This window comes from Entelurus aequoreus, linkage group LG15 (assembly GCF_033978785.1).
Source record: "Entelurus aequoreus isolate RoL-2023_Sb linkage group LG15, RoL_Eaeq_v1.1, whole genome shotgun sequence".
Taxonomy (NCBI): domain Eukaryota; kingdom Metazoa; phylum Chordata; class Actinopteri; order Syngnathiformes; family Syngnathidae; genus Entelurus; species Entelurus aequoreus.
This window is the reverse complement of record NC_084745.1, coordinates 31,653,783-31,669,072: the sequence shown is the minus strand read 5'-3', so window position 1 is coordinate 31,669,072 and position 15,290 is coordinate 31,653,783. Positions and strand designations below refer to the sequence as shown.

The 15,290-nt window shown below is 38.8% G+C and overlaps 1 protein-coding gene across 2 annotated transcripts; it reads left to right on the top strand.

Annotated features, from left to right (window-relative positions):
• Nucleotides 1-82: 82 nt before the first annotated feature.
• On the top strand, nucleotides 83-14,881 carry plcxd2 (phosphatidylinositol-specific phospholipase C, X domain containing 2). 2 transcript variants are annotated; one of them, XM_062021232.1, is made up of 8 exons: nucleotides 83-357; nucleotides 437-573; nucleotides 1,028-1,147; nucleotides 2,954-3,007; nucleotides 3,118-3,273; nucleotides 7,670-7,780; nucleotides 13,597-13,727; nucleotides 14,304-14,881. In XM_062021232.1, exons 1-8 carry the CDS (start codon nucleotides 255-257, stop codon nucleotides 14,461-14,463), a joined length of 972 nt encoding a protein of 323 aa, XP_061877216.1. In that variant the 5' UTR covers nucleotides 83-254; the 3' UTR covers nucleotides 14,464-14,881. The 2 variants fall into 2 exon arrangements, with proteins under 2 accessions (XP_061877216.1, XP_061877215.1); XM_062021231.1 differs by having other exon boundaries at nucleotides 14,301-14,881.
• The last annotated feature ends 409 nt before the right edge of the window (nucleotides 14,882-15,290 follow it).

Genomic DNA, 15,290 nt, shown 5'->3' with positions numbered 1-15,290 from the left:
GCTGGGTGGGTCAGGGGGATAATGAGTGGAATCTCGCCGTAAGAGGATTACTAATGTCGTTAACGCGCCTCTCTATGAAGGTGTGCATGGTCCAACAGAAGCACAACTCCACCGGGAGAAATTTGGATGGCGTTCCAAGATGAGTTCTGTTAGTTTACAACTCACTGGGGCAGGAGGGGGCAGGTTAAAGTTTGCACATCAGCACCGTAGAGCGGTTTCATGAGGGTCTTGGAGGGGTTTTGGACTTTGCGGACATGAAGACTCGACCAGCTGGGATTGGAACTGTTAACGCCGATTGGATGGGGTCACTGCCCTCCAGGCTCAGTGGCATGCCACTCAAACACATCGCGGTTCCAGGTGAGCCCCCTTTCAATGCATCTTGGATAGATGAATGTTATTATCGTCTGCATTTTATCCCTTTTATGTTTTCCGTCAGGCTCCCATGACTCATTTACCTACTGGGTGGACGTGCACGCACCTGTAGGTCCTGATCAGAAGGTCTACGTTAAGTACCTGGCCACCATGTTCAGCGTTTTAGCCAAGAAGGTGATGGTGAAGTGGTCCATGACGCAGGTACATAGAGCATGTGTTTATTCTGCCTTTACAGTTTCACTAGGCAGCACGGTGGCAGAGGGGTTAGTGCGTCTGCCTCACAATACGAAGGTCCTGAGTAGTCCTGAGTTCAATCCCGGGCTCGGGATCTTTCTGTGTGGAGTTTGCATGTCCTCCCCGTGACTGCGTGGGTTCCCTCCGGGTACTCCGGCTTCCTCCCACTTCCAAAGACATGCACCTGGGGATAGGTTGATTGGCAACACTAAATTGGCCCTAGTGTGTGAATGTGAGTGTGAATGTTGTCTGTCTATCTGTGTTGGCCCTGCGATGAGGTGGCGACTTGTCCAGGGTGTACCCCGCCTTCCGCCCGATTGTAGCTGAGATAGGCTCCAGCACCCCCCGCGACCTGAAAGGAATAAGCGGTAGAAAATGGATGGATGGATACAGTTTCACTAATTATGGAATATTTTCACAGAACCTGACGTTTAAGGAGCAACTGGATGCAGGAATCCGCTACTTCGATCTCAGGGTCTCCTCCAAACCAGGCGAGCCAGGACATGACATCTTCTTCATCCATGGTCTGTTTGGACACAAGGTGGGCTAATCATATTCCCACCTTTCATCTTTAGGGACATCACCATCACAATTGCATAATTTAAAGTAGTCAGTGTCCAGCTGAAAAATGACTCAACACACTAAATATCTGGCAATACAAGTAAGTAAACCACAAAACCAGGTTCTGACCATGTGACTAAATTTGTTAAGTACTTTTACTAGCACCCATAGTGACCCTGAGCTATGGTAAGCCTTCAGTCACTCTAAATGTGAAATTAAATGTAAAAACAATGATAATTTAACACTGTTGAGTTCCCCAGGTAATGGTCGGAAACAATCCACACTGTAAAAAACATTTTTTTTTAAATCTGTAGCTTTTACATAAAAAAAACTACAACTAAAACTTTTACTGTAATTTTTTTTTTTTTTAACAGAGTAGCTTGCTTACAGGAAGTTGCTCTTTGTGCTACCCATGTAAAATCTGCAATTGTTGTTTTTACAGTAGGTAATGGAAAAACAGTACTGCTTTTATTTTTACTGTAAAATTGTGACTACTGAGCTGACAAGTTTTTTTTACGGAAAAATCTACGGTCAAACTTTTTACGGTCATTTACTGTAAATGGAAAAACAGTGCCCCTTTTATTTTTACGCGTATATTCTGGCGGCTGACCTGCCAGTTTTTTTTACAGTGATTTGACTTTTTCTTTTACACTGTAGTTTGCTTACAGGAAGTTGCTTTTGTGTTGCCCATGTAAAATATACAGTTGCTGTTTTTACAGTGCATTACTGTAAATGTAAAAATGGTGCCACCTTTGCTGTAACGATAAATGTCTAGCGACTGAGCTGCCAGGTTTTTTTACTGTAAAATATAAAGTTGTGGTTTTTACAGTGCATTACTGTATATGGAAAAATGGTACCACTTATTTTTACAGTAAAGTATGACTCTTTTTACAGTGTAGCTTCCTTACAGGAAGTTAATCTTAGTGTTGCCCATACAAAAACATCACCACTTGTATTTTTACCGTAAAATTCTGGCGACTGAGCTACCATGGTTTTTTGTTTTTTTTTACAGTGAAATCTTTGGTCCTTGTTTTTATAGTCCTTTACTGTAAATGAAAAAACTGTACCACTTGTATGGTAAAATTCTGGCGACTGGGCTGTCAGTGTGTTGTTTTTTTTACCGTAAAATTTACAGTCACTGTTTTTACAGTGCATTACAGGAATTGGAAAAATAGTATACCACTTTCATTTTTTACTGTAAAATTCAGGCAACTGATGTAAAGTTGCTGTTCATGGCAATGCATTACTTGTAATAGGTCTACAGTCGTTTTTTACAGTACATTAATGTCACTAAAATGCAACCACTTTTATTTTTATTATAAAATTCTGGCTGTCAGATTTTTACCGTAAACTCTGACTTTTTTACAGTGTAGCTTGCTTATAAGAAGTTGGTCTTTGTGTTGCCCATAGCGTGTTTGCTGTCCAATTGCACAATTTTTGTGCATGCTTCGTTATGTGGTTATTATTCTTCACAGTGGGATTCATGATTGCCATAATATATTTAACTGCCAATTACACCATAGGAAGTATAGGGCCACAAAATATAGTTTGAGACCCCTGCTGTACACTGACTACTCCAAAGTATATCAAAAGTTGTACTCCTGAATTTAGTCTTGTTATAACATGGTGACTAAAATACGAGCTCTTTTGTGAAATACTATTAATCTGGTCAAATGGTAATGCTTTGATTGCATTAGTCTCCAGTTGATATTACTGAGTTAAAAATGTTTTACTGTGACCAGTATTGCTTTATTTATTGATGCATAATGATAAATTAAATGTTTAGGTGAGGGATGGCCTCGTCGAAATAAACTCCTTCTTATGCCAGCACAGGAAAGAGGTGAGAGGTAGATATTTGACTTTTATATATGTTTAATGCAACACTTTAAAGATGAGTTATAGTATTAAAGCGCCACCTGAAAAGGTCAACTGTTGGGTGTTTTAACACAGGTGATCTTTTTGGACTTCAACCATTACTATGCGATGGGTCTGGATCACCATGAATATCTTATTAGGACGCTTCAAGAAGTGTTTGGCAGTAAGCTTTGCAGGAACTGTGACGTGGAGCTCATCACTCTGGACTATCTCTGGGAGAAGAAATACCAAGTAAGTCGGTTTTACAAGTAGAGTAACAAACTGTGAACAAAATGTAATGTTAATTGGGTAGCGTCATTATTTAGTATCAACATGCATGGGCAAAATCCCAACTGTGTTACCCTTGTGCATAAGGCGCAAAACGGGCTTGTTCAGTTTGAAGGTTGTCAGTGAAAATTTCACCAGGGAGTTATTTTGTTTCAAGGTTTTTCTTTTTTTGATAAAATTGCAGAGTTTTTGTTAAAAAAGGGTATAAACATAAAGTATACACACTTCCTCATAAGAACTCTTCTGGCCCCATTGTCTCCTATTATACCTGATATTATACTATGCTTTTTCCATGAAAACCAAAATAATGTAATTCTTGCAGATTGAAAAAAAAATGTGTGTGTTTATATATATATATATATATATATATATATATATATATATATATATATATATATATATATATATATATATATATATATATATATATATATATATATATACATATCACACCTATCCTCAAATCACTCCACTGGCTCCCTATCGCATCCCGGACCCAATTTAAGATCAACCTGCTCACTCACCAATGCATCTACGGCAACGCCCCCTCCTACCTCAAGGACCTAGTTTCCCCTCAACCCCCTACCCGCAGCCTCCGCTCCTCAAACACTAACCTCCTCAAACCCATCAGGACAAAGCTACAATCAATGGGCCGCCGGGCTTTCTGCTCGACCGCTCCAGAACTTTGGAACGCTCTCCCCGACCATCTTAGAGCACCACAGTCGGTCGACCATTTTAAGAAGGGACTAAAAACCCACCTTTTTAGCACAGCTTTTATCTAATTTCTCTGCCTTCTTGTTTTTAAATGCATTGCTTGCTTATCTGTTTTTTATCCAGTGCTTTCAGGCTCTTATTTCTACTTTATCTATGTTTCTGTTTTATCTAGTGTGTGTCATGATTCATTTCTATTTTAATTTTTTTATTATATATTCTTACTTTCTATTTTTATTTTTAATACTTTGTAGCACTTTGAGATTTTAACAAATGTAAAGTGCGTAACAAATGCAATTCATTATTATTATTATTATTATTATTAATAATAATAATAATAATAATAATTATTATTATTATTATATATATATATATATATATATATATATATATATATATATATATATATATATATATATATATATATATATATATATATATATATATATATATATATATATATATATATATATATATATATCACTAGATGCCGCCAAAAGAACATGGGCTTAATTCTCGGAGCTTTGATGAGCGTAAATGTGTTAACCTGCCATTAAACTGCCGAAATGCAATGAAATTGATCTTCCATATGTAACATGGAAGATATATACACACACACATACAGTACAGGCCAAAAGTTTGGACACACCATCTCATTCAATGCATTTTCTTTATTTTCATGACTATTTACATTGTTGATTGTCACTGGAGGCATCAAAATGTGGAGTTATGTACTCAACAAAACACTCTTGGCATTCTCTCGATGAGCTTCAAGAGGTAGTCACCTGAAATGGTTTTCCAACAGTCTTGAAGGAGTTGGCTAATCGAGAGAATGCCAAGAGTTTGCAAAGCAGTAATCAGAGCAAAGGGTGGCTACTTTAAATAAACTAAAATATAAAACATGTTTTCAGTTATTTTACCTTTTTTGTTAAGTACATAACTCCACATGTGTTCATTTATAGTTGTGATGCCTTCAGTGACAATCTACAGTCATGAACATTAAGAAAACGCACTGAATGAGAAGAAGGTGTGTCCAAACGTTTGGCCTGTACTGTACATACAATGTATATGTGTATATAATATAATGTGTTCTGTCCCATTCTAGCTTTTTTGGTGTACTTGTCTACTGTATCAAAAATGTATGTTGTCATTAATTATTGACATATTCAAGGCTGTAATTACCCAACCTCAAATACACCCCTGTCCAACCTATTTTTAGAAAAAAAATGCATATTTTGATTTTATCATTATAAAAAAAAAAGTATTTTTTAACAAAAATGTGGTAAAACATAAGAAAATAATTTAAAAAAATGTATAAAATGTTACAGCAATTAATAGAGCTGAAGTTTAAAAAATAACATTCAGGCATTGAAAGTAAGTAAAAAGTATTTTTTTGCTGAATCATGACACTTTATGAGTAGGTCCCTTTTGGGTCCTAAGAGTAAGTGTGTATAGTCAATTGTACGGTTGCACAAGGGTTAACTACTGTAGTCAAGTACAACCCCCGTTTCCATATGAGTTGGGATATTGTGTTAGATGTCAATATAAATGGAATACAATGATTTGCAAATCATTTTCAACCCATATTCAGTTGAATATGCTACAAAGACAACATATTTGATGTTCAAACTGATAAACATTTTATTTTTTTGTGCAAATAATCATAAACTTTAGAATTTGATGCCAGCAACACGTGACAAAGAAGTTGGGAAAGGTGGCAATAAATACTGATAAAGTTAAAGAATGCTCATCAAACACTTATTTGGAACATCCCACAGGTGTGCAGGCTAATTGGGAACAGGTGGGTGCCATGATTGGGTATAAAAACAGCTTCCCAAAAAATGCTCAGTCTTTCACAAGAAAGGATGGGGCGAGGTACACACCTTTGTCCACAACTGCGTGAGCAAATAGTCAAACAGTTTAAGAACAACGTTTCTCAAAGTGCAATTGCAAGAAATTTAGGGATTTCAACATCTACGGTTAATAATATCATCAAAAGGTTCAGAGAATCTGGAGAAATCACTGCACGTAAGCGGCATGGCCGGAAACCAACATTGAATGACCGTGACCTTCGATCCCTCAGACGGCACTGTATCAAAAACCGACATCAATCTTTAAAGGATATCACCACATGGGCTCAGGAACACTTTAGAAAACCACTGTCACAAAATACAGTTCCTCGCTACATCTGTAAGTGCAAGTTAAAGCTCTACTATGCAAAGCGAAAGCCATTTATCAACAACATCCAGAAACGCCGCCGGCTTCTCTGGGCCCGAGATCATCTAAGATGGACTCATGCAAACTGGAAAAGTGTTCTGTGGTCTGACGAGTCCACATTTCAAATTGTTTTTGGAAATATTCGACATCGTGTCATCCGGACCAAAGGGGAAGCGAACCATCCAGACTGTTATCGAAAAGTTCAAAAGGCAGCATCTGTGATGGTATGGGGGTGTATTAGTGCCCAAGGCATGGGTAACTTACACATCTGTAAAGGCACCATTAATGCTGAAAGGTACATACAGGTTTTGGAACAACATATGCTGCCGTCTAAGCGCCGTCTTTTTCATGGACGCCCCTGCTTATTTCAGCAAGACAATGCCAAACCACATTCAGCACGTGTTACAACAGCGTGGCTTCGTAAAAAAAGAGTGCGGGTACTTTCCTGGCTCGCCTGCAGTCCAGACCTGTCTCCCATCGAAAATGTGTGGCGCATTATGAAGCGTAAAATATGACAGCGGAGACCCCGGACTGTTGAACGACTGAAGCTCTACATAAAACAAGAATGGGAAAGAATTCCACTTTCAAAGCTTCAACAATTAGTTTCCTCAGTTCCCAATCGTTTGAGTGTTGTTAAAAGAAAAGGTGATGTAATACAGTGGTGAACATGCCCTTTCCCAACTACTTTGGCACGTGTTGCAGCCATGAAATTCTAAGTTAATTATTATTTGCAAAAAAAAAATAAAGTTTATGAGTTTGAACTTCAAATATCTTGTCCTTGTAGTGCATTCAATTGAATATGGGTTGAAAAGGATTTGCAAATCATTGTATTCCGTTTATATTTACATCTAACACAATTTCCCAACTCAGATGGAAACGATGTTTGTAATTCCTGCTGCTGTGGGTCTCCTGGGCAGGAACTAGAGGAGTGTCATCCCATTAATTTCATTTCATCTTCTAACCTGCCTTGGATATTAATCCCCTCGTCATAATTTTCCGTTACCTAATGTGTAAAAGACCATCATTTATTTCTCTTGATTTATTTACAGCTAAATGCTGTGTCTACCACATACAGTATTATATATATATATATATATTTTCATTCTGTGCATTTTAATTAGCTGAGAGGCAGTAATCATTCACATGTATTTCTATTTTTAGAAGCAAATTTCAGGTGCGTGAGTCATTTAGATTTGAATTCTTGTGACCCTAATCTGTGTCTGACTTAGTTGGCAAGGTCTAGGCGAGAAAGGATTTGGACAAATATCAGCAGCAGAGGGCAGCATTGCTACAAATACTGTACATGTACAGTACAGTTTAAAATGATGCACGGAGTAGTAAAATACATGACATCATGTTATTTAATACAAAGTTGCATTGATGAAATATCTAAAACCAGAGTTCAGTTTTAACACGCTCTCACCTCCCGCAGGTAATTGTTTTCTACCATCATCCATCAGCTCAGGGCGTCCCTGTGGTGTGGCCTGGCAACAAGATCCCTGCACCCTGGGCAAACACAACTGAACCCAGCAAGCTCATTCAGGTAATAATGCATTGTATGTACACACAAAAACACATTTCAAACATTTTATTTGATATAGTCACTGGGAGTGATTCACACATATTTCAAGAACAAAAAAGGTCAAGTTAGCTTTGTTTTGGTACAGTCGTGGTCGAAAAATTACATACGCTTGTAAGGAACATAATGTCATGGCTGTCTTGAGTTTCCAATCATTTCTACAACTCTTGTTTTTTTGTGATAGAGTGATTGGAGCACATACTTGTTGGTCACAAAAATCATTCATGAAGTTTGGTTCTTTTATGAATTTATTATGGGTCTACTGAAAATGTGACCACATCTGCTGGGTCAAAAGTATACATACAGCAATGTTAATATTTGGTTACATGTCTCTTGGCAAGTTTCACTGCAATAAGGCGCTTTTGGTAGCCATCCACAAGCTTTTGGTAGCTTCTGGTTGAATTTTTGACCACTCTTCTTGACAAAATTGGTGCAGTTCAGCTAAATTTGTTGTTTTTTTGACATGGACTTGTTTCTTCAGCATCGTACACACGTTTAAGTCAGGACTTTGGGAAGGCCATTCTAAAACCTAAATTCTAGCCTGATTTAGCCATTCACTTTTGATGTGTGTTTGGGGTCATTGTCCTGTTGGAACACCCAACTGCGCCCAAGACCCAACCTCCGGGCTGATGATTTTAGGTTGTCCTGAAGAATTTGGAGGTAATCCTCCTTTTTCATTGTCCCATTTACTCTCTGTAAAGCACCAGTTCCATTGGCAGCAACACAGGCCCAGAGCATAATATTACCGCCACCATGCTTGACGGTAGTTATGGTGTTCCTGGGATTAAAGGCCTCACTTTTTTTCCTCCAAACATATTGCTGGGTATTGTGGCCTAACAGCTCAATTTTTGTTTAATCTAACATCACATGAACAAAGATAAGACCTTCTGGAGGAAAGTTCTGTGGCTAGATTAAACAAAAATGTTGCTGTTTGGCCACAATACCCAGCAATATGTTTGGAGGACAACTACTGTATATTGAGACTTTGAGGTAGCACCTTTTTTTTCCATATGAGATCTCCATCATTAGCATGACAACCACAACGAAGACGGTATCCTATTAACCGTGATTAAAAATGTCACAGTATTGAAGCATTTGCAGTGTCACCACCCAACTTTACATGCCAAAGTAAACGTAAGACATGATAACAAAGTTAAATTATCTCAGTGGCAAGTTATCTAATAAAGAATTGAGTTGGCAGAGAGTTAAATATAAACGTGTCTTCCAATCAGTAGGTTGGCGTTGAGTCAGTTCAGTGTAAACAAACAGCAACAGGTACTCCTGTGAAGAGCTTCATTCAGTGAGCATTTAATTATAGATCACTTATTCCTGCATGTGGTGAATAAACTATAATCATTGTAAATTATTATAGCAAGTGTAATACAATCAGGAGCTTGTAAAATAACAACACTATACTATGTGATCTAAATATTCGCACAGTGAATATTAACACAGCATACAGATTTTTAGAAATTAATATACAGGCATGGTTGACAGTTGATGACAATAGGACTTGGGTTTAGACTTAGACTTAGACTTGCTTTTTATTGTCATTCAAATTTGAACTTTACAGTACAGATAAGAACGACATTTTGTTGCATTAGCCCATGGTAGTGCAGGATAAAAGAGCAAAAAGGTGCAGATATAAATAAATAGATTACTGTACAGATAAATATATTGCACTTTTGCATATGCATCCACGTTTATGGATGTATGTTATATTGTCTTTATATTCCAGCGAGTTAATCCATTTTGTGGGGGAATTGAGGGGATTATTTTAATGTGTTCAAGAGTCTTACGGTCTGAGGGAAGAAGCTGTTACAAAACCTGGAGGTTCTGCTGTGGAGGCTGCGGGACCTCTTTTTAGAGTCCAGCAGTGAAAACAGTCCTTGGTGGGTGTGGGAGGAGTCTCTGCAGATTTTCTGAGCCCTGGTCAGGCAGCGGCTTTTTGCGATCTCCCGGATAGGAGGAAGAGGAGTCCTGATGATCTTTTCCGCCGTCCTCACCACTCTCTGCAGAGACTTCTAGTCTGAGGCACTGCAGGCTCCAGTCCAGACATAGATGCTGTTGGTCAGCAGGCTCTCTATAGTGCCTCTGTAGAATGTGGTGAGAACGGGGGGAGGGAGCTGTGCTCTTTCCATCCGAAGCAAAAAAGTGCATGCGCTGTGTAGGGACCAGGTCATATTGTCAGTTATCTGCACCCCCAGGAACTTGGTGCTGCTTACCATCTCCACCGCTGTGCCGTTGATGAAGAGTGGAGTGTGGCTGGACTGGTGCTTCTTGAAGTCGACGATGATCTCCTTGGTCTTGTCGACGTTCAGGACCAGGTTGTTGGTTCTGCACCAGTCAACCAGATGTTTCACCTCCTCCCTGTAGTCCATGTCGTTGTTGTCACGGATGAGGCCCACTACTGTCGTGTCATCCGCATACTTCACAATGTGGTTAGTAGTGGACCTGACGCAGCAGTCATGGGTCATCAATGTGAACAGCAGCGGACTCAGGACGCAGCCCTGGGGGAAGCCGGTGCTCAGGGAGATGGCACTGAAGGTGTTGTGGCCCACTCTCACAGACTGGGGTCTGTCTGTTAGGAAGTCAAGCAGCCAGTTGCATAGGGGGGTACTGAATCCAAGGGGGGCCAGTTTGCTCACCAAATGCTGCGGGATGATGGTGTTGAACACCGAGCTGAAGTCCAGAAACAACATCCGCACGAGTGTGTCCTTTCCTTCCAGATGTTCTAAGCTCAGGTGGAGTGCAGAGGAGATGGTGTCCTCTTTGGAGCGGTTAGAAAGATAAGCAAACTGGTATGGGTCGAATGTGGGGGGAAGTCTGGAGACAATATGTTCCTTTGCCAGCCTCTCGAAGCGCTTCATTATGATGGGGGTGAGTGCCAAGGGGCGATAATCATTGAGGAAGGAGATTGTGGGTTTTTTAGGCACTGGAATGATTGTGGCCGTCTTAAAACATGATGGTACCACAGCCTGGGTCAGCGAGGTGTTAAAGATGTCTGTGAGAACCCCAGCCAGCTGGTCTGCACATCCCTTAAGCACCCTGCCCGGAATGTCATCAGGTCCCGCTGCTTTTCGGGGGTTCACTTTCCTCAGGGTTTTCCAGACATCCACTGTGTCCAGCTTGAGCTGCTGCTCATCAGGGCGAGGGATGGATTTCCTCGCCGTAGTGGTGTTAAGTGGCTCAAACCTTGCAAAGTGGTTGTTTAGGTCGTTAAGGAAGCTGATGCTGTTGTCACAGGGACGGGGGGCAGCTTTATAGTCCGTGATGACCTGTATGCCCTGCCACATTCGTCTAGTGTTCGTGGGGTTCTCGAAGAAGTCCTGCACTTTCTGACTGTGAGCACGCTTTGCAACCCTAATGGCACGGTTCAGGTTAGCTCTGGCTGTTTTAAGTGCTACCATGTCGCCAGATTTAAAAGTTTATTACACACTTGATTAATATTTTCCCCTGGGGGATCAATAAAGTTAGTCTTAGTCTTGTATTAACAATATAATTATGTATTATTTATAATACTTTTTGTTTATATTCATTATTTTTAACTGTAATTATAATGTTACTTTTTGATTACTGTTATTTCTGACAGTAATAAATAACACACCCAAAATAATACATGATTTTAAAGTATACCTTTTTTGATGTGGAAATGAATCCATGCATAATAATCATGATGATCATGATTATTACTCACACTATAATTGTATAGTTAAAATCTATAATTGTTGCAACCCTAGTTGTGGTGTGGCATGCCACTGAAAGAAAATAGCATTATTGATTATAATTTGATTATGTGAAGTACTGCACTGATTAGCAAGTCAATCATGAGAGCTTAATAGTTCTGTTGTCGCAAACATGTACTTGGGTACTTAATCACCAAATACACAAATACCCAGAGGTAATTATGTATCATAAATGCTACCATCTTCAAAACAAAACATAATACTAACATGCTGCTGTCCTCACAAAAAGAATGGTGCCATAAAGCTGTTGTAAACAGTGCAGCAAATTTTCGACGGAAATCACTCTAAAATGTGCCGTTTGATACAAATAATTACTTCTCTCTCACTTTATTTGATTACGGTTGATATTTGGTGTTAATTGTTACTCGGCCAAACGGAAGTTACATTTATTCGGTCCTGTCCCCGTTAGATTTTGAATGTCATGATTACATTCGTATTGTGAGGCTGACGCACAAACCCCTCTTCCACCGTGCCCTGCGATGAGGTGGCGACTTGTCCAGGGTGTACCCCGCCTTCCGCCTGAATGCAGCTGAGATAGGCTCCAGCACCCCCGCGACCCCGAACGGGACAAGCGGCAGAAAATGGATGGATGGATGTTTACATTAAGAATCTAAGCCATAGAGCGTAAATTACTGTAGTCTCGAAAATTGAGAAAATCTTAGAAAAATAACACATATTGCTTTTGTTTTGGTATTTATTCACCCCCTGGGAGGTGAGGGGAGCAGTGGGGAGCAGTGGGCAGCAGCGGTGCCACGCCCGGGAATCATTTTTGGTGATGTAACCCCCAATTCCAACCCTTGATGCTGAGTGCCAAGCAGGGAGGTAATGAGTCCCATTTTTATAGTCTTTGGTATGACTCTGCCGGGGTTTGAACTCACAACCTACCGATCTCAGGGCGGACACTCTAACCACTGGGCCACTGAGTAGGTATTATTCGTTTGTTCCCGGTACCATAGCGCATGCGCAGTAAAAAAAATACCGTTTAATAAGGAATTTCTCAACGAAAACCTGAGAAAAATATCACATTGTACTTTAGTTTAGACCAGGGCTATTCAACTGGCGGCCCACGGGTCAGATCCAGCCCAGCCTGAGTACAGTTCAAAAGTTTGGAGACAAACATTTTTGCAGCAAATTCCTAAAAACCCTCGAGTGCTCCTGTTGTCTAGAGCAGTAGTTCTCAAACTTCTTTCACCAAGTACTACCTCAGAAAAAACTAAAATACCACCATAATGACAAACAGTAAAATACAGTAGCATAGTAGGTCTAAGTATTCATTAAAACAAGGTAGAGGTTTTATTTAACAAGTATATTTAATAATTTGGCCACTATAACAGTAACACTGTGATTGAATGTACAAAATAAAACCCTGTATTTTAATCAATTGATTCTTTGGCTTACCACTAGATGGAGTCCGCATACCATCAGTGGTACACTCACCACAGTTTGACAATCACTGGTATAGAGGTACTTGGACTACTGTAAACACATTGGCAGATCCTAGCACTGACATTTTAACCTTGCTAGCAAACATAGAACACTGGGGTCAGAACTGATTTACATAACTGAGGCATTCCTCAAGGCACCCTTTTAAGTCCTCTCCTTTTTGGCAGTTACATACCTGTATATGTTTTATAATGTGATTTATGTAACTAAGGTGTTGCTCTAGCTTGTTTACTTCAGATGCAGTCAGCATCCATTTCAATTGTTGAACTTAGTGGTGTTCCTCAAGGTTCCATTTTAGGTGCTCTCTTTTTCATAATTTTTGGTTATTCAACTGGTGGCTCGCAACTTCAGTTACAAAAAATTGTCAGAGACTTAAATTTTTGTAAGTCTTTAAAAACTGCAGACGGGCATGCGCAGTAACTTGCATACTTTTTGTATAGCAGTTAATTTCGATTAAATTGGTTTAATAGTTCATACGAATTTCCATTGGAATAAGAAATGTATACGCTTAATATATACAAGTTGAGAAAACAGTTGATTTTTTATAATGGATTGCAGAAATTTATTTTTTGCCTAACTTTTTCTGTTTAGTTCCTGGAAAGCACACTGAAGCAAAGAGCTCAGCAGGGATCCTTTCATGTTTCCCAAGCCATTCTTACACCCCGTGTCAACACTGTGGCCAGGGGTCTGGTTTGGGGTCTGCGTAATTACCTGGTGGAAAGGTAAGAGATTTGGGGGTATTGTGGACCAGAAAATGTTTGCAGGTTATTTTGCATGGACAGAGACACCGAGCCATTGTAGCCCATAGTAAGTGAGTAAAAAATAATATCTATGTCCATAGTCTGTATATCATGTCTCCATCATGCAGTACTGGTATAAGGCACTCTATCAGCAGATATCTATAGATTAGGACCTCAAAAATATCCTATTAACACTTTATTCTATTAGGGATTATTTATAATGCTCCTAAGCCATTTTAGGAACAACATGCCTTATGTTGACATTAAAAAGGAGCAGACAGTAATGCTGGTGAGACAGGAGGTGGACTAATTCAGCACCTCTGAGGAAGCGGGATTGTTTATCGACTTTGGATAAACACGCTGACTTCCTGGTTTTGTTCTGCCTGTGACAAGAAATATTTAACATTTGTGTGTGCGCGTGTACTTCTTTTATTTAAGATAGGTTAGCTGATTAGCTCCAGACTTCATTTTAAAATGTGGAGTGAAGCCTGCTTTTTGTTTTTTTTTATCGAAAATAGGAAACGGTGCACACTCTCATCTTTTCTTTTTGTGAAGCAGAAACCTCCCAGCTATCATGTCCTGGGTGGAGGCTCAGAAGCCGGGCTCAGGCGGGGTCAACATCATCACCTCCGACTTTGTGGAGCTCACGGACTTTGCCAACATTGTCATCAAACTCAACAACCTGCTGTTGTCTGAACACAATCACAAACCGAGATGACGACCACAGGAAAAGGTGTGCTGACTCACACCACACAGTGTCCATTCCATACTGTTATTGGAATGTATCTATTCTGAGAAGTTTTGACTTCAAATGTGGTAAAGACATTGATTTTTGTGGTTGTTTTCAGTGGCTGTTTCCATTTTTTCTTTTACCCTCTTCTGTAGATATATATGTAACCAAAACCCCACTGTACACCATTTTCTTTGGGCAGGTGTGCAGGTGTGCCTAATGTTGCGGCCAGTGAGTGCATTATAGGCTGGGCCGAAGAGACTTAGACTTAGCCCCAGACTTAGACTTAAACTTAGACAACCTTTAATGATGCACCAGGGAAATGTTAGACACAGTAGCTCAATTACAAAAGGAAGGAAAATGATAACTAAACTCTCACAATAATTTGTAAGAGACTATGTATAACAATATAACATATACTGTATGTGTATATATATATAAATATATATATATATACTGTATATATATATGTATATTATATATATATGTATATTTATATATGTATATATATGTGTATATTTATATATATATATATATATATATATATATATATATATATATATATATATATATATATATATATATATATATATATACTGTATATATATATATATATATATATATATATATATATATATATATATATATATATATATATATATATATATATATATATATAAAAAAAAATATATATATATATATATATATATATATATATGTGTGTATATATGTGTGTATATATTTATACAGTATATATGTGTGTGTGTGTTTGTGTGTGTGTATTTATATATATACTGTATGTATATATGTATATA